The sequence below is a fragment of the Eurosta solidaginis genome, chromosome 3 (genome assembly GCF_040869045.1).
Source record: "Eurosta solidaginis isolate ZX-2024a chromosome 3, ASM4086904v1, whole genome shotgun sequence".
In the NCBI taxonomy this organism is placed as follows: Eukaryota; Metazoa; Arthropoda; class Insecta; order Diptera; family Tephritidae; genus Eurosta; species Eurosta solidaginis.
The window spans coordinates 20850258-20871873 of record NC_090321.1 but is presented as its reverse complement, the minus strand read 5'-3'; the positions used below and the strand labels follow the sequence as shown (position 1 = coordinate 20871873).

Here is a 21616-nt window from a genome sequence, read left to right as displayed (position 1 = left end):
ATGGGAAAGTTTGGATGTTAAGATGTTTGGATGTTTGGATGTTTGGATGTTTAGATGTTTGGATGTTTGGATGTTTGGATGTTTGTCCAGACGTTTGTCTTTGTGACTCAATAACGCAAGAACGGCTGGACCGATTTGGATGAAATTTTGCACACATATAGCCAATAGTCTAGAAGGATCTACTAGCTATATATTTTTCAAAAGGGGCGTGGTCCCCGCCCCCTAGGAACAGTTATAATTTAATTATTATATTTTTTCGTCTTTGCGACTGAATCACGCCAGAATGGCTACACGGATTTTGATGAAATTTGGGACACAGACAGTAGTCTACTAGCGAAATTTTTTTCGAACATGGAAAGAGGGGTGGGGGTCCCACGACCCTTCGAGAAATTATTTTTCATAATTTTTACACATTATAACTTTACGTATACTGGCCTTCACCAATATCACAGACTCAAGGGGTCAAATAAGTCGAGGGCTTACAAAGTAAGCAGTGACACCCTCCGCCCGCCCCCTTTTATCTCCCAATCTGGTGTAAAATCCATAAATTGTTATAACTCAATCTAAATTTTCTCCTAAATCAATAGTTTTTGGTATCTGGTACATACAGAACGAGATCTAGACAATTTTGGAGGAACGATCAGTGGTCCTCTCCTCTACTCCCGCCATCCGCCCTTCATCAATTGTTTTTATTAGCACGCTTTTATTAGCTTTACCTGTATGTTTCTAACTTTTTATTCGCTCCAATGCGCCTGCTGCCTTATTAACATGGTTTTATAATTAGCTTCACCTTATTTGTAATCCCGTAAGGGTCATATCGAGACCCTTCCGGGATCATTTTTGGATGGTTTTCGGGATCGGTCCGGGATTACGCCGGGGTAATTTCGGGACTTTTTCGGGACTATTTCGGGATCATTTTGGGACCCTTCCGGGATCATTTCTGTATAGTTTACGGGATCCGTCCGGGATCCCGTCGGGGTTATTTTGGAACATTTTCGGGACTATTCCGGAATCATTTCGGGACTATTTCGCGATCATTTGGGGACCCTTCCGGCATCATTTCTGGATGGTTTTCGGGATCCGTGCGGGATCTCGTCGGGGTCATATGGGGACTTTTTCGGGATCATTTGTGGGCTCTTCCGGCATCATTTCTGGATAATTTTCGGGATCCGTCCGGGATGCCGACGAGGTCATTTCGGGAATATTTCGGGATCATTTGGGATACCTACCGGCATCATTTCTGGATGGTTTTTGGGATTCGTCCGGGATCCCTTCGGGGTCATTTCGGGACTTTTTCTCGACTAATACGGGATCATTTGCGGACCCTTTCGGCATAATTTCTGGATAGTTGTTGGGATCCGTTCGGGATCCCGTCACGGTCATTTCGGAACTATTAGGGGATCATTTGAAGACCTTTCCGGCATCATTTCTGGATAGTTTTTGGAATCCTTTCGGGATCCCGTCAGGGTCATTTCGGGGCTTTTTCGGGATCATTTAAGGATGGCTTTCAGGATTCGTCCGGGAACCCGTCAGGGTAATTTCTGGACTTTTCCGAGACTATTTCGGGATCATTTTGGGACCTTCCCAAGATCATTTCTGGATGGAGTTCGGGATTTGTCCGGGATGCCCTCAGGGTCATTTTGGGACTATTAGGTGAGCATTTGAGGACCGTTCCGGCATCACTTCTGGATGGTTTTCGGTATCCGTTCAGATTCCCGTCGGAATAATTGCGGGACTTTTTCGGGATCATTGGGGTCCCTTCCAAAATCATTTCTGGATGGTTTTTGGGATTCGTCCGGCATCCCGTCGGGGTCATTTCGGGAATTTTCTCGACTAATACGGGATCATTTGCGGGCCCTTTCGGTATCATTTCTGGATAGTTGTCGGGATCCGTTCGGGATCCGCTCAGGATCCCGTCGGAATTATTGCGGGACTTTTTCGGGATCATTTGGTGTCCCTTCCGGCATCATTTCTGGCTGGTTTTTGGGATTCGTCCGGGATCCCTTCGGGGTCATTTCGGGACTTTTTCTCGACTAATACGGGATCATTTGCGGACCCTTTCGGCATAATTTCTGGATAGTTGTTGGGATCCGTTCGGGATCCCGTCACGGTCATTTCGGAACTATTAGGGGATCATTTGAGGACCTTTCCGGCATCATTTCTGGATAGTTTTTGGAATCCTTTCGGGATCCCGTCAGGGTCATTTCGGGGCTTTTTCGGGATCATTTAAGGATGGCTTTCAGGATTCGTCCGGTATCCGTCAGGGTAATTTCTGGACTTTTCCCAGACTATTTCGGTATAATTTTGGGACCCTCCCAAGATCATTTCTGGATGGATTTCGGGATCTGTCCGGGATGCCGTCAGGGTAATTTTGGGACTATTAGGTGATCATTTGAGGACCTTTTCGGCATCACTTCTGGATGGTTTTCGGTATCCGCTCAGGATCCCGTCGGAATTATTGCGGGACTTTTTCGGGATCATTTGGTGTCCCTTCCGGCATCATTTCTGGCTGGTTTTTGGGATTCGTCCGGCATCCCGTCGGGATCATTTGGGGACTTTTTCTCGACTAATACGGGATCATTTGCGGGCCCTTTCGGCATCATTTCTATATAGTTGTCGGGATCCGTTCGGGATCCCGTCGGGGTCTTTTCGGAACTATTAGGTGATCATTTGAGGACATTTCCGGCATCATTTCTGGATAGTTTTCGGGATCCTTTCGGGGTCCAGTCAGGGTCATTTCCGGACTATTTCGGGATCATTTTGGAATCCTTCCGGAATCATTTCTGTATGGTTTTCGCGATCCATCGTGGATCCCCTCGGAGCCATTTCGGAACTTTTTCTGGAGTTAGTCGGGATAATTTAGGGACCCTTCCTGGATATTTTCTGGATGGTTTCTGAGATCCGTCCGGGAGCCCGACAGGGTGATTTCGGAACTTTTTCGGGACTATTTCGGGATCAATTTGGTACCCTTCAGGCATCATTTCTGTGTGGTTATCTGGATAGGTCTAGAATCGTGTCGTTGTCATTTCGGGTTTTTTTGGGACTACTTCGGGAACTTTTGGAAACACTTCCGGGGCGTTTCTGGATGGTTTTCGGGATCCGTCCGCGATAGCGTCGGGGTCATTTCGTGGCTTTTTCTGGATAATTTCGTTATCATTTTGGGATCCTATCAGGTTATCAGCTCATAAAGTTCTTTTTTTTTACTCAATTACAAAAATAAAATGCATTAGACAGAAAAAAAATTTTAAACAGATAACTTTATAAGCAGGCTAACGTGAATAGCCCACATATTTCATTTTCTCCTTGCGGACGGGGCCGCGGGTAAAGGCTAGTATATTATAAATGGCAAAGTTTGGATGTGAAGATGTTTGGATGTTTGGATGTTTGGATGTTTGGATGTTTGTCCAGACGTTTGTCTTTGTGACTCAATAACGCAAGAACGGCTGGACCGATTTGGATGAAATTTTGCACACATATAGCCAATATTCTAGAAGGATCTACTAGCTATATATCTTTCAAAACGGGCGTGGTCTCCGCCTCCTAGGAACAGTTATAATTTAATTATTATATTTTTTCGTCTTTGCGACTGAATCACGCCAGAATGGCTACACGGATTTTGATGAAATTTTGGACACAGACAGTGGTCTACTAGCGAAATTTTTTTCGAACATGGAAAGAGGGGTGGGGGTCCCACGACCCCTTCGAGAAATAATTTTTCAATAATTTTTACACATTATAACTTTACGTATACTGGCCTTCACCAATATCACAGACTCAAGGGGTCAAATAAGTCGAGGGCTTACAAAGTAAGCAGTGACACCCTCCGCCCGCCCCCCTTTATCACCCCCTCTGGTGTAAAATCTATAAATTGTTATAACTCAATATAAATTTTCTTCTAAATCAATAGTTTTTGGTATCTGGTACATACAGAACGAGATCTAGACAATTTTGGAGGAACGATCAGTGGTCCTCTCCTCTACTCCCGCCATCCGCCCTCCATCAATTGTTTTTATTAGCACGCTTTTATTAGCTTTACCTGTATGTTTCTATGTAACTTTTTATTCGCTCCAATGCGCCTGCTGCCTTATTAACATGGTTTTATAATTAGCTTCACCTTATTTGTAATCCCGTAAGGGTCATATCGAGACCCTTCCGGGATCATTTCTGGATGGTTTTCGGGATCGGTCCGGGATTACGCCGGGGTAATTTCGGGACTTTTTCAGGACTATTTCGGGATCATTTTGGGACCCTTCCGGGATCATTTCTGTATAGTTTTCGGGATCCGTCCGGGATCCCGTCGGTGTTATTTTGGGACATTTTCGGGACTATTCCGGAATCATTTCGGGACTATTTCGCTATCGTTTGGGGACCCTTCCGGCATCATTTCTGGATGGTTTTCGGGATCCGTCCGGGATCCCGTCGGGGTACTTTCGGGATCATTTGCGTACCTTCGAGAGATAAATTCTTGATGGTTTCCGGGATCATTACGGGACTTTTTCGGGGTCAGTTTGGGTCCTTTCCGTAATCATTCCTGGATGGTTTTAGGGATCCGTCCGGGATCCCGTCGGCGTCATTTTGGGACTTTTGCGGGATCATTTGGGGTCTCTTCCGGCATCATTTCTGGATGGTTTACGGGATCCGTCCGGGATCCCGTCGGCGTCATTTTGGGACTTTAGCGGGATCATTTGGGGTCTCTTCCGGCATCATTTCTGGATGGTTTACGGGATCCGTCCGGGATCCTCTCGGGGTCATTTTGGGACTTCTGCGGGATCATTTGGGGTCTCTTCCGGCATCATTTCTGGATGGTTTACGGGATCCGTCCGGGATCCTGTCGGGGTCATTTTGGGACTTTTGCGGGATCATTTGGGGTCTCTTCCGGCATCATTTCTGGATGGTTTACGGGATCCGTCCGGGATCCTGTCGCGGTCATTTTGGGACTTTTGCGGGATCATTTGGGGTCTCTTCCGGCATCATTTCTGGATGGTTTACGGGATCCGTCCGGGATCCTGTCGAGGTCATTTTGGGACTTTTGCGGGATCATTTGGGGTCTCTTCCAGCATCATTTCTGGATGGTTTTCGGGATCCGTCCGGGATCCTGTCGGGGTCATTTTGAGACTTTTGCGGGATCATTTGGGGTCTCCTTCGGCATCATTTCTGGATGGTTTACGGGATCCGTCCGGGATCCCGTAGGCGTCATTTTGGGACTTTTGCGGGATCATTTGGGGTCTCTTTCGGCATCATTTCTGGATGGTTTACGGGATCCGTCCGGGATCCTGTCGGGGTCATTTTGGGACTTTTGCGGGATCATTTGGGGTCTCTTCCAGCATCATTTCTGGATGGTTTTCGGGATCCGTCCGGGATCCTGTCGGGGTCATTTTGGGACTTTTGCGGGATCATTTGGGGTCTCCTCCGGCATCATTTCTGGATGGTTTACGGGATCCGTCCGGGATCCTGTCGGGGTCATTTTGGGACTTTTGCGGGATCAGTTGGGGTCTCTTCCGGCATCATTTCTGGATGGTTTACGGGATCCGTCCGGGATCTTGTCGCGGTCATTTTGGGACTTTTGCGGGATCATTTGGGGTCTCCTCCGGCATCATTTCTGGATGGTTTACGGGATCCTTCCAGGATCCTGTCGGGGTCATTTTGGGACTTTTGCGGGATCATTTGGGGTCTCTTCCGGCATCATTTCTGGATGGTTTACGGGATCCGTCCGGGATCCTGTCGGGGTCATTTTGGGACTTTTGCGGGATCATTTGGGGTCTCTTCCGGCATCATTTCTGGATGGTTTACGGGATCCGTCCGGGACCCTGTCGGGGTCATTTTGGGACTTTAGCGGGATCATTTGGGGTCTCCTCCGGCATCATTTCTGGATGGTTTACGGGATCCGTCCAGGATCCTGTCGGGGTCATTTTGGGACTTTTGCGGAATCATTTGGGGTCTCTCCCGGCATCATTTCTGGATGGTTTTCGGGATCCGTCCGGGATCCTGTCGGGGTCATTTTGGGACTTTTGCGGGATCATTTGGGGTCTCTTCCGACATCATTTCTGGATGGTTTACGGGATCCGTCCGGGATCCTGCCGGGGTCATTTTGGGACTTTTGCGGGATCATTTGGGGTCTCTTCCGGCATCATTTCTGGATGTTTTACGGGATCCGTCCGGGACCCTGTCGGGGTCATTTTGGGTCTTTAGCGGGATCATTTGGGGTCTCCTCCGGCATCATTTCTGGATGGTTTTCGGGATCCGTCCGGGATCCCGTCGATGTCATTTCGGGACTATTTCGGCATCATTTGGGGTACCTTCCGGTATCAATTCTAGATGGTTTTCGGGATCCGTCCGGGATCCCGTCGGAGTCATTTCGGAATTTTTTCTCGACTAATACAGGATCATTTGGGGACTTTATCGGCATCATTTCTGGATGGTTTTCGGAATCCGTCCGCGATCCCGTCAGGGTCATTTCGGGACTATTTCGGGATAATTTGGGGTACCTGCCGGCATCATTTCTGGATGGTTTTCGGTATCCGTCCGGGATCCCGTCGGTGTCATTTCGGGACCATTTGGGGTCCATTCCGGCATCATTTCTGGATGGTTTTCGGGATCCGTCCGGGATCCTGTCGGGGTCATTTTTGGACTTTTGCGGAATCATTTGGGGTCTCTTCCGGCATCATTTCTGGATGGTTTACGAGATTCGTCCGGGATCCTGTCGGGGTCATTTTGGGACTTTAGCGGGATCATTTGGGGTCTCCTCCGGCATCATTTCTGGATGGTTTTCGGGATCCGTCCGGGATCCTGTCGGGGTCATTTTGGGACCTTTGCGTGATCATAAGGGGTCTCTTCCGGCATTATTTCTAGATGGTTTTCGGGATCCATCCGGGATCCCGTCGGAGTAATTTCGGAACTTTTTCTCGACTAATACAGGATCATTTGGGGACCCTTTCGGCATCATTTCTGAATAGTTTTAGGGATCCGTTCGGGATCCCGACGGGGTCATATCGGGACCATTTGGGGTACCTACCGGCATCATTTCTGGATGGTTTACGGGAGCCGTCCGGGACCCTGTCGGGGTCATTTTGGGACTTTAGCGGGATCATTTGGGGTCTCCTCCATCATCATTTCTGGATGGTTTAAGGATCCGTCCGGGATTCCGTCGGCGTAATTTCGGGACTATTAGGGGGTTATTTGGGGACCTTTCCGGCATCATTTCTGGATAGTTTTAGGGATCCGTGCGGGATCCCGACGTAGTCATATCGAGACCATTTGGGGTACCTACCGGCATCATTTCTGGTTGGTTTTCGGGATCTGTCCGGGATCCCGTCGGGATCATTTCGGGACTATTTCGGGATCATTTGGGTACCTACCTTCATCATTTCTGGATGATTTTCAGGATCCGTACGGGATCCCGTCGGGGTCACTTCAGGACTTTTTCGGGATCATTTGGGGTATCTTCCGGCCACTTTTCTAGATGGTTTTCGGTATCCGTCCGAGATACCGGCAGGGTAATTTCGGGACTATTTGGAGATAACTTGGGAACCTTTCCGGCATCATTTCTGGATAGTTTCCGGGATCCTTCGGGGATCCCGTCAGGATCATTTCGGAACCCGTGACTAATGCGGGATCATTTGTGGACCCTTTCGCCATCATTTCCGGATGGTTTTCGTGATCCGTCCGGGATACCGTCAGGGTAATTTCGGGACTATTTGGGGATAACTTGGGAACCTTTCCGGCATCATTTCTGGATAGTTTCCGGGATCCGTCGGGAATCCCGTCAGGATCATTTCGGAACTACAAGGGGATCATTTCATTTTTCATCTTTCTTTAAGGGGATCATTTCACCTTCCAGCATCATTTCTGTATACTTTTGGGGATCCGTCCGGGATCCCGACGGGGTCATTTCTGGCCTATTTCGGGATCATTTTGGGGTACCAACCGGCATCATTTCTGGATGGTCCGGGATCCGTCCGAGATCCCATCGGGGGAATTTCGGGAATTTTTCGGGATCATTTGGGGTCCCTTCCGGGATCATTTCTGGATCGTTTTCGGGATCCGTCCGAGATCCCGGCGGGTTTATTTTTTTAATTTTTCGGGAAAATGTCAGGGAATTTCGAGACTGTTCTTGGATCATTTGGGGATCCTTCAGGGATAATTTCTGGATGGTTTTCGGGATCCCGTCGGGGTAATTTCGGGAATTTTTCACGACTATTTCGGGGTCAGTTGCCCTTAAAGATCATTTCTGGGTGGTTTTCGGGATCCGTCCGGGATCCCGTCAGGGCTATTTCGCGCCTTTTCGGGACTATTTCGGGATCATTTTGGGACCCTTCCGGGATAATTTCTCTATGATTTTCGGGATCTGTTCGGGATCCCGACGGAGTTTCTTCGGGACTTTTTCCGGACTATTTCTGGATTATTTGCGGACGTTTCAGAGCTCAGTTCTGGATGATTTTCGGGATCTGTCCGAGATCCCGTCGGAGTTATTTCGGGGTAATTTTGGGACCCTTCCAGGATAATTTCTTCATGATTTTCGGGATGGGTCTGAGTTTTTCGTGACTTTCGGGACTTTTCCGGGATCATTTGGGGATCCCTCCAGAGTCATTTCTGGATGGTTTTCGGGATCCCGTCAGGGTCATTTCGGGCCTTTTTCGTGACTACTATTTCGGAATCATTTTGGGACTCCTCCGGGATAATTTCTGGGCGATTTTCGGGATTTGTCCGGGATCCCGTCAGAGTTTTTTCGGACTATATCGGGATCATTTGCGGACCGTTCAGGAATCAATTCTGGATGGTTTTCGGGATCCGTCTGGGATCCCGTCAGGGTCATTTCGGGACTTTTCGTGACTACTTCGGGATTATTTTGGGACCCTTCCGGCATCATTTCTGGATAGTTTTCGAGATTTGTCCAGGATCCCGTCGGCATCATTTCGTGACTATTTGGTGTCATTTAGGGACACTTCCGGGATCATTTTAGGTCTCTTCGAAACCGGTAATTCAGCACACATGGCCGTGGATTTACGGCAAATTATTCGTAATTAAAATTCGGTATGTTTTATCTTTAATATATCACAGCTTTTTCGTTCTATTTTTAAATGAATCCTGTAACGAACTATTACACCTATAATTAAAATTTTTGTAATATTTTAACTAACTAAATACCCGAAAAAGCAACACTGCTTTCATTTAAAAACTTCTTTTTGGTTTTAGCTAATTGTAGTTTCACTCCTTTGTTCTATGAGTAGTAATTCTTTCACCCCTGTCATATCAATTAATTTAACTTAGAAACAAAATGTATTTTTTTTAATTCGAAAAAAGTGTATTGTATTATTCATGTAAGCGTGCCCATCAGCTCAGTTAGTTCTTTTTTTTTACTGTATTAAAAAATAAAATACATTGACAGAAAAAAATTTTAAACAGACAACTTGATAAGCAGGCTAACGTGAATAGCACATATATTTTATTTTCTCCTCGCGGACGGGGCCGCGGGTAAAGGCTAGTATAAAATAAACAAGTAGGGAAGGCTAAGTTCGGGTGTAGCCGAACATTACGTACTCAGTTGAGAGCTGTGGAGACAAAGTAAGGGAAAATCACCATGTTGTAAAAAGAAGGTGTTAATGAGTATTTTAAAATTGCGTGGGCCTTAGTTCTATAGGTGCACGCCTTTTCAAGATATCACCATAAAGGTGGACCAGGGGTGACTCTAGAATTTGTTTGTACGATATGGGCGTCAAATTAAAGGTATTAATTAGGGTTTTAAAAGGGAGTGGCCCTTAGTTGTATATGTGAAGGCATTTTCGGGATATCGACCAAAATGTGGACCAGGGTGATCCAGAACATCATCTGTCGGGTACCGCTAATTTATTTATATATGTAATACCACCAACAGTATTCTTTCCAAGATTCCAAGGGCTTTTGATTTCGCCCTGCAAAACTTTTTCATTTTCTTTTACTTAATATGGAAGGTGTCACGCCCATTTTACCAAGTTTTTTTCTAAAGTTATATTTTGCGTCAATAGACAAATACAATTACCATTTTTCATCCCTTTTTTCGTATTTGGTATATAATTATGGCATTTTTTTCATTTTTCGTAATTTTCGATATCGCAAAAGTGGGCGTGGTCATAGTCGGATTTCGGCCATTTTTTACACCAAGATAAAGTGAGTTCTGATAAGTACGTGAACTGAGTTTAGTAAAGATATATCGACTTTTGCTCCAGTTATCGTGTTAACTGCCGAGCGCAAGGACATACGGTCGACTGTATATAAAACTGGGCGTGACTTCAACCGATTTCGCTTTTTTCACAGAAAACAGTTATCGTCCTAGAATCGAAGCCTCTACCAAATTTCACAAGGATTGGTAATGTTTTGTTCGACTTATGGCATTAAAAGTATCCTAGACAAATTAAATGGAAAAGAGCGGAGCCACGCCCATTTTGAAATTTTCTTTTATTTTAGTATTTTGTTGCAACATATCATTACTGGCGTTGAATGTTGACATAATTTACTTATAAACTGTAAAGATATTAACTTTTCTTTTAAAATTAAAAAAAAATTTTTTTTAAAGTGGGCGTGGTCGTTCTCCGATTTTGCTAATTTTTATTAAGCAGACATATAGTAATAAGAGTAACGTTCTTGCCAAATTTCATCATGATATCTTCAACGACTGCCAAATTACAGCTTGAAAATTTTCTAAATTACCTTCTTTTAAAAGTGGGCGGTGCCACGCCCATTGTCCAAAATTTTACAAGTTTCTATTGAGCGTCATAAGTTCAACTCACGTACCAAGTTTAATCGCTTAATCCGTATTTGGTAATGAATTATCGCACTTTTTCGATTTTTCGAAATTTTCGATATCGAAAAAGTTGGCGTAGTTATAGTCCGATATCGTTCATTTTCAATAGCGATCTGAGATGAGTGCCCAGGAACCGACATAATAAATTTCATCAAGATACCTCAAAATTTACTCAAGTTATCGTGTTAACGGACAGGCGGACGGACGGACGGACGGACATGGCTCAATCGAATTTTTTTCGATACTGATGATTTTGATATACGGAAGTCTATATCTACCTCGATTCCTTTATACCTGTACAACCAACCGTTATCCAATCAAAGTTAATATACTCTGTGAGCTCTGCTCAACTGAGTATAAAAATGTCAAAAAACCCCCTTATCTGAAGGATCGGTTGTATGGCATATATATTATATTTAGCTCCGCTCGAAATGATTTTTACAGGAAATATTCTATGATATATTAGAATATATATCACCAAGTTTCACGTTGTTATATTGGAAATTAAGGGAGAAATGGCCAAAAATCTTTCTATCTGAACGATCGGTTGTATGGGATAGGTATATACTATATACATATAGCTCCTATCAAGGTGATTTTTTCAAGGAATCTGCGATATATAAGGATAAATATCACCAAGTTTAATGTTTTTATATTCTAAATTAAGGGAGAAATTGCCAAAAATCTTTCTATCTGAACGACCGGTTTTATGGGATATATATTATATATAGCTCCGATCAAAGTGATTTTTTCAAGATATCTTCTATGATATATTCAAATATATATCACCGAGTTTCAGGTTTGTACTTTCTAAATTGCTCAGGAATGACCAAAATCGTCTTATCTGAACTATCGGTTGTATGGGAGATATATGTTATAGTGGTCCGATCCTACCGGATCCGACAAATGTCTAATATAATACAAAAATACATCCTTGTGCCAAATTTCATTGAGATATCTCAATATTTGAGGGACTAGTTTGCGTTCAAACAGACAGACGGACGGACAGACGGACGGACGGAGGGACAGACCGACATGGCTATATGAACTCAGTTCGTCGCCCTGATCAATTCGGTATACTTAATGGGGAGTCTATCTTCTATATTTCTCAACGCTACAAACATCGGACCAATGTTAATATACCATTTCATGTTCAAGAAAGGTATAAAATTGAGTTTGAAAGTTACATACATTCATCTTGATTGCAAGCACTTAGAATTCTGTCTTTTTTCCATATTAGCAACTGGTATTTTTAACTCGACGATGTCCTGCGAAATATCAATTGCCAGTCTCTGCATCAGTTTCATACCTATTGAAAAATTAGTCATTATATGCACCAGAATCTTACCATTTAACTCACTAGTCAGCCTTTGCGTTAGTATTATAAGATGGCATATTAGTTATCAAAAACTCTAATATCACACCAATTGACATACTATTAGTTTATGTAACAATATTGTGATAACAGCGTTCACCGAGTGCAACTAAGGGAAGATATTTACCAAATCAGTATGGATTAGGTTTAGCTGCTCCTTACGACTGAGGTGGTAGGTGCCGTATCTCACCGTAGTGCTTAGAGAGATGTATTCCTATCCCTCTAGTAGGTGGGACTAGATCAGGCAGTTATTTGCTGGGACTCTCCGCCTTATTACTATTCAGCAAAAAATCCTTTAAGTTGGGCTCTTTTGATTCACTATGTAGGTGGCGATCAAGGGTCATAAAAATATATGCCGTGGTAGTTCTGAAGGCAGTATTTGGCACGCCTAAAGCGTTTTCCATCCAGTGTATTATTTTTAAGTCAGGCAGTGACGCGTATCACATGATCAGTCGATTAATTGCTTTGCTAGTTGTTCTGCCGGAAAGTGACTTGAGGACTATGTTGTGGCTTTGAACTTAAGATATGATATCGAAGGCATGCGCCTTGAAGGTGATGGTGTTATCGAATGACACGAATAAGATCTTTGGCTGACTGACAGTCGGTAGCGTAACGCCATCGACGGGAACGTCCAATATATGTGTCATCTGTTTATTAAAAGTCTTATATATATTGGCCGTTGACTTGATCGGCAAAAGTTTCAGATCGCGCTAGCTAAATTAAACAGAAAGACTGGGTATATAACTATTCATTTTGGAAACTAATTCATATATTGAGGGGCCAAGGCCAGTTGTTATCATCGTGCAGTCGTCCTCATAGGATGTGTTGATATCTCGTTCTGCCGGTGAAAAGAGATTTGATATGTTTGTATTAAAAGAAACAAGGATAGAAAACCACCCCTCGTTTGACTTTCCTAAGTTTCTTGGTTTCGCTCTTAAATTTAAGCGACGCTTGCCTAGCTCTCATATAATCAGCCGTCAATATTTTTAGACAAGAGGTGATACTTCTAAGTCTGGGAGTAGTGCGCGGTGGTTGACTGTATCAAACGACAGGTCAAGTGCCACGACCACGATCCTATGATGGAGCTTTCAGTGGCTCAGTCCGGAATTTACTTACTTACTTATTCATTTGGCGATTAACCGTCTAAACGGTTATGGCCGTCCAACAAGGCGCGCCAGTCGCTCCTTCTCACCGCCAACCGGCGCCAATTGGTCACGTGAAGGGAGTTTAAATCGTTTTCCACCTGGTCCTTCCAATGGAGTGGAGGCCGCTCTCTAGCTCTGCTTCCATAGGCGGGTTCCGATAGAAACACTTTCTTGGCCGTAGCATCATCTTTCATTCGCATAACATGGCTTAGCCAGCGCAGCCGCTGCGTTTTAATTCGCTGGACTAAGTTGATGTCTGCATATAGCTCGTACAGCTTATCATTAAGCGCCACTTGCGTTTAAAGTGAAGGGAGTAGAACGTTTTCCAACGTCTTCGCTGGATCTTTAGCTTTGGTAGTGGCATTATCCGTTCGATTCTTCATTATTCTGCAATGGAAAAGGCAAAAACGGCAAGTAGAAAACATGCGTCAGGTAACTGATGTCAAATAGCTGAACGATAGCGTAAGGGTCGGGTTTAAGTATGGCAATACAATATATTTATACTCAGCTGGGCAGAGCTCACAGAGTATATTAATTTTGTTCACATAACGGTACTCCGCAACGGCATAAACTAATCGAGATAGATATAGACTTCTATATATAAAATAGATCTGGACGAAAAAAGAAATTAATTTAGCTATGTCCGTTCGTCCGTCTGTCCGCAAACGTTATCATGTTTTTGAGTAAATTTTGAGGTATCTTAATTAAATTTGGTATGTAATTTCCTGGGTACTCATCTCAGATAGCTATTTAAAATGAACGAAATCGGACTATAACCACGCCTACTTTTTCGATATCGAAAATTTTGAAAAACCGAAAAAGTGCGATAATTCATTACCAAAGACGGATAAAGCAATGAAACTTGGTAGTTGGTGACATTAAGACGCAGAATGGAAAATTAGTAAAATTTTAGACAATGGGCGTGACACCGCCCACTTTTAAAAGAAGGTAATTTAAAAGTTTTGCAAGATGTAATTTGGCAGCTGAGTATGTAATGTTCGGTTACGCCCGAACTTAGCCTTCATTACTTGTTAATATTTACATCTTTTATTTGTTATCTTTATTTTATTGAATTTCATTAAAGTATACAACATCAAAAGCTTACTTTAGTTATACCACTTAAATTGAGACTTCTAATTAAAGAAAATTTCACAATAGTCGTATGATAAGGACACGGCAAAGTTTACAAATTTTTAAGCAGCTATGTTTCCAAGCATATGCACATGAGCTACATGTTTTCAAAGTTTATTTTAAAATACGTTCAAGTTTGTTATCTGAGCTCGTCATCTATATTCAACATTATTCCACTGCATTACCAATATCGATGCACAATTAATTCACCAATAAAAGCCACTAAAGCAATCGAATGTCCTGTAATGATTACAACTGCTATCAAACCATAATAATCAATATCCAAACGTTGAACAACAATTTTATGCTCCTCTGTATGAAAGTAGTGCAAAAATCCCATTTCCGCAGCATCAGCAAAACTTTGATCCGTGTGATGGTGAATGAAACCCATTTCAAACGTTCGCTGCAAATGTGCATTGAAGGAAACTTCAAAAAATGTATGATTTTGTATAAGCAAACCGGCCCACATTAGAGCAGTGGGCGAGCTTATATGAGTCATTTTCGGACGTCTCATATATTTTTGTTGTCTAAGTATCAATTCACATTTATCCAAAGCACAAACGTATGCATATTTTGGATTTAAACTAAATAGATGAGAATCAACAAATGCGCTTGGCGCAATCAATATGCTTTTGTAAAGCTCATCGTCAACTTCATAATGCCTTAAAATTGAAGCATCTTCCTTATCAAGAAGTATTGATATATTTCTATCTCTTAGATCAGCTATATTTTGAATTTTCTTCTCATAGATATTAGCACTAAAGAAACTCGAAAGAAATGCTAAATAAAGTGTTGATAATAAAAATCCAAATGCAAGCAATAGTAAATGTAAAAAATAACGAGTATGACCTGAAAATAGTGGCAGCTGGAATGGTAAATAAAGGAAGCTGGCAAATATTTCTAGAAATATATGATCAATACACCATTTGGAGTAACGATAAAAACAAATCAAACCCAATACCAAAGTAAATGTCATAAGCGACAAAAGGAGCATAAGCCAAACACCTAAGCTGAATGGTGCAGTAAAACGACGAAATATAGTTAATGGGCGTGCCTCAGGTACCAATATATGCAATTTGAGTAAGAACATTGGATGCGTCATGTGAAAAATTCTATCGATAAAAAACATGTGTGTGCATATATCAACTTTTTTTGCGCTGAGCAGTTGTACACAGTCTTCTGAATTTTGTGGAGCCGTATGATTCGTACCGCTGATGACACGTTCTAATGTAGCATTAACTCTATCCGCAAACATTTTTAATATACGCAATAAACTGCCTTTGAGGATCAACTCATTCATATTATTTTCATATACCATTGAGCGCGGAATTTGAAAACCACTCCAAAAGCGTATGGGATATCCTTTATAATTATATATGTCTTTTTGAAATGCTTTCGAATACTCGTTAAGCGTAGTGTTGTATAATTGAATGCGTGGAAATGGCGTATAAGTCGTAAATGTTGTAAAATTGTTATTCACTGTTAAATATAATGCATTTATAAAACTATTATCCCAACACCATTGGAAAAGCCAACGCATTCTTATAACTTGCGTGTGTTTCGATATAAAGAGTACTACGCAATGTTTGCAATGTACTACAATATAGTTCAATATTTTTAATTGTTGTTCTTGTCTTTCATAAGAATTATCCAAAAATAGCACAGATACTATATTTTCCTGATAATGTTGATGTAAATTTCCCAGTCGATTTGTTGAAATTAGGAAACGCGGCACATATACTTGTTGTAACATTTCATCAAGCTCAAGGCAATATGGCGCATTCGCAAAAATTAAATTAATTCTAGCTTCTGTCATTTGATTGATGTGTCTTAATGAGTCGCCTAATTTTTTAGCCAACCCCAACACACAACAGCTAAACATGAAAAACAAAGCGATTTTCATCTGAAAATATAATTTTTTTTTTTTTTTTATATGCGATTTTATATCAAAACCGTATTTTTGTTACCTTGATCTCAAAATATTTTGCCGCAATTCTTTGCTATAACAACGCTTCCTTTATTGAGACTATGTAGCTCAAAGTTTGTAAACTTGCTATTCAAAAGGCAACGTTTGTAATGAACTTGTTCACGTATCCCTATGCTGATCACTCCTTGTCTGCTACCAAACACCAGCCAAACGTACATATATACAAATTCCACCACTCCTCCAAACCAACTTAAATAGATATTTGCTATAAATCTTCGGTTTCTCAGCTCAGTTTATTCAATAAGCTTTTACAGAGTACATGAAATATATTTTTGACATCATCCATTAAGCGACAATTAAATTTATTGAGTTAATGCATTTTTGCTAAAGTCCATTATGACAGCTTCTACTTCCTATTCAAGAACAGGTGCAAATAAGTTTTAATATAGCTTTTTATTTCGCAGTAAAGCTAATGTATCTTTATTATTGGCACCTTTTAAATGCTTGTCCTTGAAAGGTCACTTAATTTTTATTGAAATAGTATTGTCAGTACTAATTTGGCCGAGATATGTTGTTGCTGTTGTTGTATTAACCAAGACATATAGAGTTCATTCGTATTGCGTTCGCTGCTTAGTATGAATAAAACGTATGATCCATAACTGTTTTATTAAACCCTTTCTGACATAACACTAATGAACACGTGTGACATTAATATATTGTAACGAATTCTGGGTATTTCTTGAAATATATACAACATCTGCTAATGTTCGAATCGCTGAACTGTCGAATAAATAACTCCAATATTGTATTGCACAATGGTCGTTATTAGACTACTTTGGGAGTAGTACAATTATACTTTAATATCACATACTTCACAAAAGCGCCTTTACATCAAACTGATTCGTCACTCCTCAGCTTTCGCTACTTTGATGCTCTCGGTTTTCTCGTTCACCCATTTCTCCTAAAGAGTAGTAATTTCGCAAACAGTTGTATCTCATGCTTGCTTACCAGCTATATACATGTATAATTGTAGTTTATGCTTTTCTACTGGCCATATGCGTGTGCATGTGTGATTAACTACTTCGGCTGATGACTACATGTGTGTGTGTGAGATATCTCTTCGTCGCCTTGTACTTAAGTGTCGCTGCTTGCTGTGTTTTTTTGTTGCGATTAGTTACTAAAAGCATAGTGATGGCAATATTCGTCACAATATCCTAGAGTACCCAAGGGAAATACTCTTCTGAAAAAATGGTGGGGAATTGAACCAGATGCTTCGTTGACCACTAGGCCTCATAAAATCTAATCAAGCAGAAAAATCCTCATAAAAATGTTACGAAATGCCGAAAATTATACTATCCAATCAAAACAATAGCCGTGTTATTGTTCACATGTATATACGTCTACATTTTCGGGTAAAAAAAACTTTGCACCGCAGTCACTAGCATTTACATTCACCATTATATAATACCAAAAATTTCTCAAAGGCAAACAAGTTTACTACAACTCACTGGGGTGAACGAATGTACTTTTAGCACACGAATTTCACATATAGAAAATACGACTTGTTGCCTTATATATAATATGCCCCTTAGGCTCAAATTTCTAACCGTGTACAAGTGTGTGTTTATTGCTGTATTCATCGTATATGTAAACATTGTGGCCCAAGTTGAGATTTATCAATCTAAAGCGATGTTGCTACCCAAATTCTGAACTTCAGAGCCCCAGCGATCACTCCCAATGAGGCAGGCGAGATGGACCTTGTTCAAAAACGCAGGTGGTGGCATTTTCTATACTAAATGAGAGGTGGCTACGCGATACCAAAACCTCAAATCCCTGGTGCTTACCATAAAAAAAAAAAAAACATTACTCTTGTTATTATTACATGGGTTAATAATGCTAATAAAATAAAAAACAACTGTTTTCTTTTCAATAAAATGGTTGTTAACTTAAGAAGGCAGTTTTAAGAGAAAAAGAGTAAATTTAAAGTAAGAACATGAAAGTGCGGTGGTGCTGAGTTTTTAAACGAAGTTTTTCTCTGATTTACGGGTGGTATATATGTATGTATAGTTAAAATTTCACTTCGTGTAGGATGATGCAAAATTTCTTTTCACAATTCCTGTTTTTTAGAAAATTCTAAAAATATTTTTTAAATTTTTTATTTCAGGATAAACAACTTCATCTCTCGCGCGGCGTAATCATCTCCAATCAGACGCTTGTACTGCAGGGTATATCAAAAATATCACATGGTCAATATTTTTGTCGCGCCACTAACATACAAGGGAGTGTGTCCAGCAATGAAGTTTATTTGGATGTGAAGTGTAAGTGAAATTTTAAAATCGTTATTGAGTGTTATCAGGGACGTCTCCTTACATATTAGATTAAGCAGATAATATTTATCAACTTATCTATACTCTAGAACGGCGACTTTCTGTATCTTCTCTCTTTTGCTTTTTTGGTTTTTCGTTCCTCAACCGCCCTCTATTTCTTTCTTTTTCTTTTTCCCACGCACTTTCTCTTCATTCTTATCACTCTTCTTCTTTCTTTCTTAATCCCAATTTATTTCCTCACCCTCACATCCGCTCTATTATATTCCTCTTCCTCTTGTTTCTCTCCCCCTCTCCCCCTCTCTAATACTCACTTCTATCTCTTATTTTGCTTGTTCTCTTTTTCTACGAAGGCTTTTCGTATAACTCCTTTTTTATCTCCCTCGTCACTTTAACCACTCTTTCCCCTCTCCAATCATTACTCCTATCCCTTAATTTCCTTCTTCTCTTTTTCTACCTCAGACTTTTCGTGTAACTTTCTTTTCTATCTTCCTCGCTTTCTTAACCACCGCCCCTTGTTAAAAACCTCACATACACATCCAAATCCTTACCCATATTGCGAAAGCACACTAGAACCCTAGTCGATATTTTGGTTCATATCTAAAAAAATTGGTTATTTGAAATCCACTTACAAACAATCTACAATCTTAAGTTATAAGATTACGAACTGATTTTGTATTAATTTTTGTATATAAGATAAACTTATTCGGCTGCCTGAATAAAAAATTTCAAAAATCACAAACAAACTGCTCAAACATTGTTCCTCTTGCTAGAATGAAAAAGCCGCATATATTACACTTGTCGAAGAGAAAATCCTGCACTCAATTTTTAGCAAATCGCTCCATTAACAAGATTATTTCGCATAGGCCGGTCTATGGTAAAATTCCCGGAAATAAAATGTACGCAAATAAATCAAGGAAGTACCACATTTCAAGAAGATCGCACCAAAAATTATTTTTTAATGGGTTGACGCTGGTTCTCTGCCCGGAAAAATAAGAAGGAGAACAGACCAAATTGTAAATGTAAAGCATCCTGAAATCCAATTGAACAACCACACAAAATTTCATCAAAATATGTCCAAACGTTTTGAAGGTGTTTAGTCACAAACACACATACAGAAGAAATAGATATCGTTAAAATAGGTCGGCCCCTAATCTACTTCGCGGAATGAAAAGTTTCTTAAATATTAACTTTGTCAAAGAGGTGCACGTGTACTGAATTTAAAGGAAACTGCACCATAAGTGAGATTTTTTGGAATAGGTCTTCTCGCAAAGAAAATTTCCGCAAATAATGAGCTAGTCAAGGAATATACTGTGGCGAATATTAGCATCACTATGCTGTTAGTAAATAATCACAACCACGAAAACAGCAAGCAGCCGCATTTATGCACATTTACACATACAAGACGACGAAGAATATTTCACACATATAATCAGCGGCTTAAACCAAATAAATTATCTCATATACATATATGTAGTCATCAGCATTGGCGGCCACCGTGGTGTGATGGTAGCGTGCTCCGCCTACCACACCGGATGCCCTGCGTTCAAACCCCGGGCAAAGCAACATCAAAAATTTTAGAAATATGGATTTTCAATAAGAAGAAAATTTCTCTAAGCGGGGTCGCCCCTCGGCAGTGTTTGGCAAGCGCTCCGGGTGTATTTCTGCCATGAAAAGCTCTCAGTGAAAACTCATCTGCCTTGCAGATGCCGTTCGGAGTCGGCATAAAATCATGTAGGTCCCGTCCGGCCAATTTGTAGGGAAAATCAAGAGCAGTACGACGCAAATTGGAAGAGAATCTCAGCCTTAGATCGCTTCGGAGGTTATCGCGCCTTACATTTATTTTTTTTTATTTTTTATAGTCATCAGCTAAGTGCAAACGTTGTTACTCACACATACACGCGCATATAGCTAAATAACCAAGCAGGAGATACAACAGTTCTAAAATGTGAAACGTGTAGATCTTAGGAGAAATATGCGGACGAGTCAACTGAGAATATAAAAGCAGCGCAAGCTGAAGAATGACTAATCTGTTTGATTTAAACACCCTATTAGTTGTGAAGTACTACTCCCAAAGTAGTCTAAATAAATACCGTTTTGCAATACTGAATATTGGAGTTACTTATTCGACATTTCAGCAATTCGAACGTTAGCAGAAGGTGCAAAATAATCGGAAACCCCCAAATTTCGTTACGATACCATATACCGAATTTTATGCAAATTGCACCGCACACTATTTTATTTAGAATAAGTCGGCCACTGGTCCACTTCCCGCAATGAAAAGTTTCTCAAATATTTTCGTTGTCAGTGAGGTACTGCTGTACCGAGTTTTAAAATTTTAAGATTTTTTTAAATAAGTCGGTCCCACTTGCCGTAAAGAAAATTTCCTGAATAATGCTAAGCTGTCACGGAAGTACCCTTTTACAGAATTTCAAGCAAATCGTACCGTACACTATTTTATTTTGAATAGATCATCACCTAGTCCACTTTCCAACATACCCTGTGAAAAAAGGCCATAGCTTTTACCGTTCTGGGTACAAAATATAGAACTGTGTACATTTTCGCGTTATTTGTTGATGTGGTTTAGGTTTGATGCTCCGCGCCCTCAGAGACTCTCACATGTATATATAGACACATGGATAAAGTAATGGGTATTAGAAATAAGTATTTTACAATCAAACAATTTTTAAAGTTGAGGCCGACTCGTCATATTTGTTAGTAGGTCCACTGATCCTGCAAAATTTTATATCTACAGCAACTGTGATACGATAAGTCGGATAAATGATGTATGTGATTTTGTATCGACACATACTCAACTCCCTTGATTCATTTATTATATGGGAACATGAATTGGAACAAATCTTTTTTTAACAGATTGAAACATAAGCAAAAGTTATATCTTTCTTTTTGAAATTCGCCTCCAAAATGTGGTTATGG

General features: G+C 41.0%; 1 protein-coding gene across 1 annotated transcript in view; it reads left to right on the top strand.

Moving 5' to 3' along the window:
* Window positions 1–21616, top strand: part of side-V (sidestep V) — a 494192-nt gene that overhangs the window by 383465 nt on the left and 89111 nt on the right. The window contains exon 9 of the mRNA XM_067777067.1: window positions 18520–18673. Within this exon, the coding sequence (XP_067633168.1) occupies window positions 18520–18673 (154 nt within the window). The remainder of the gene's footprint in view (window positions 1–18519; window positions 18674–21616) is intronic.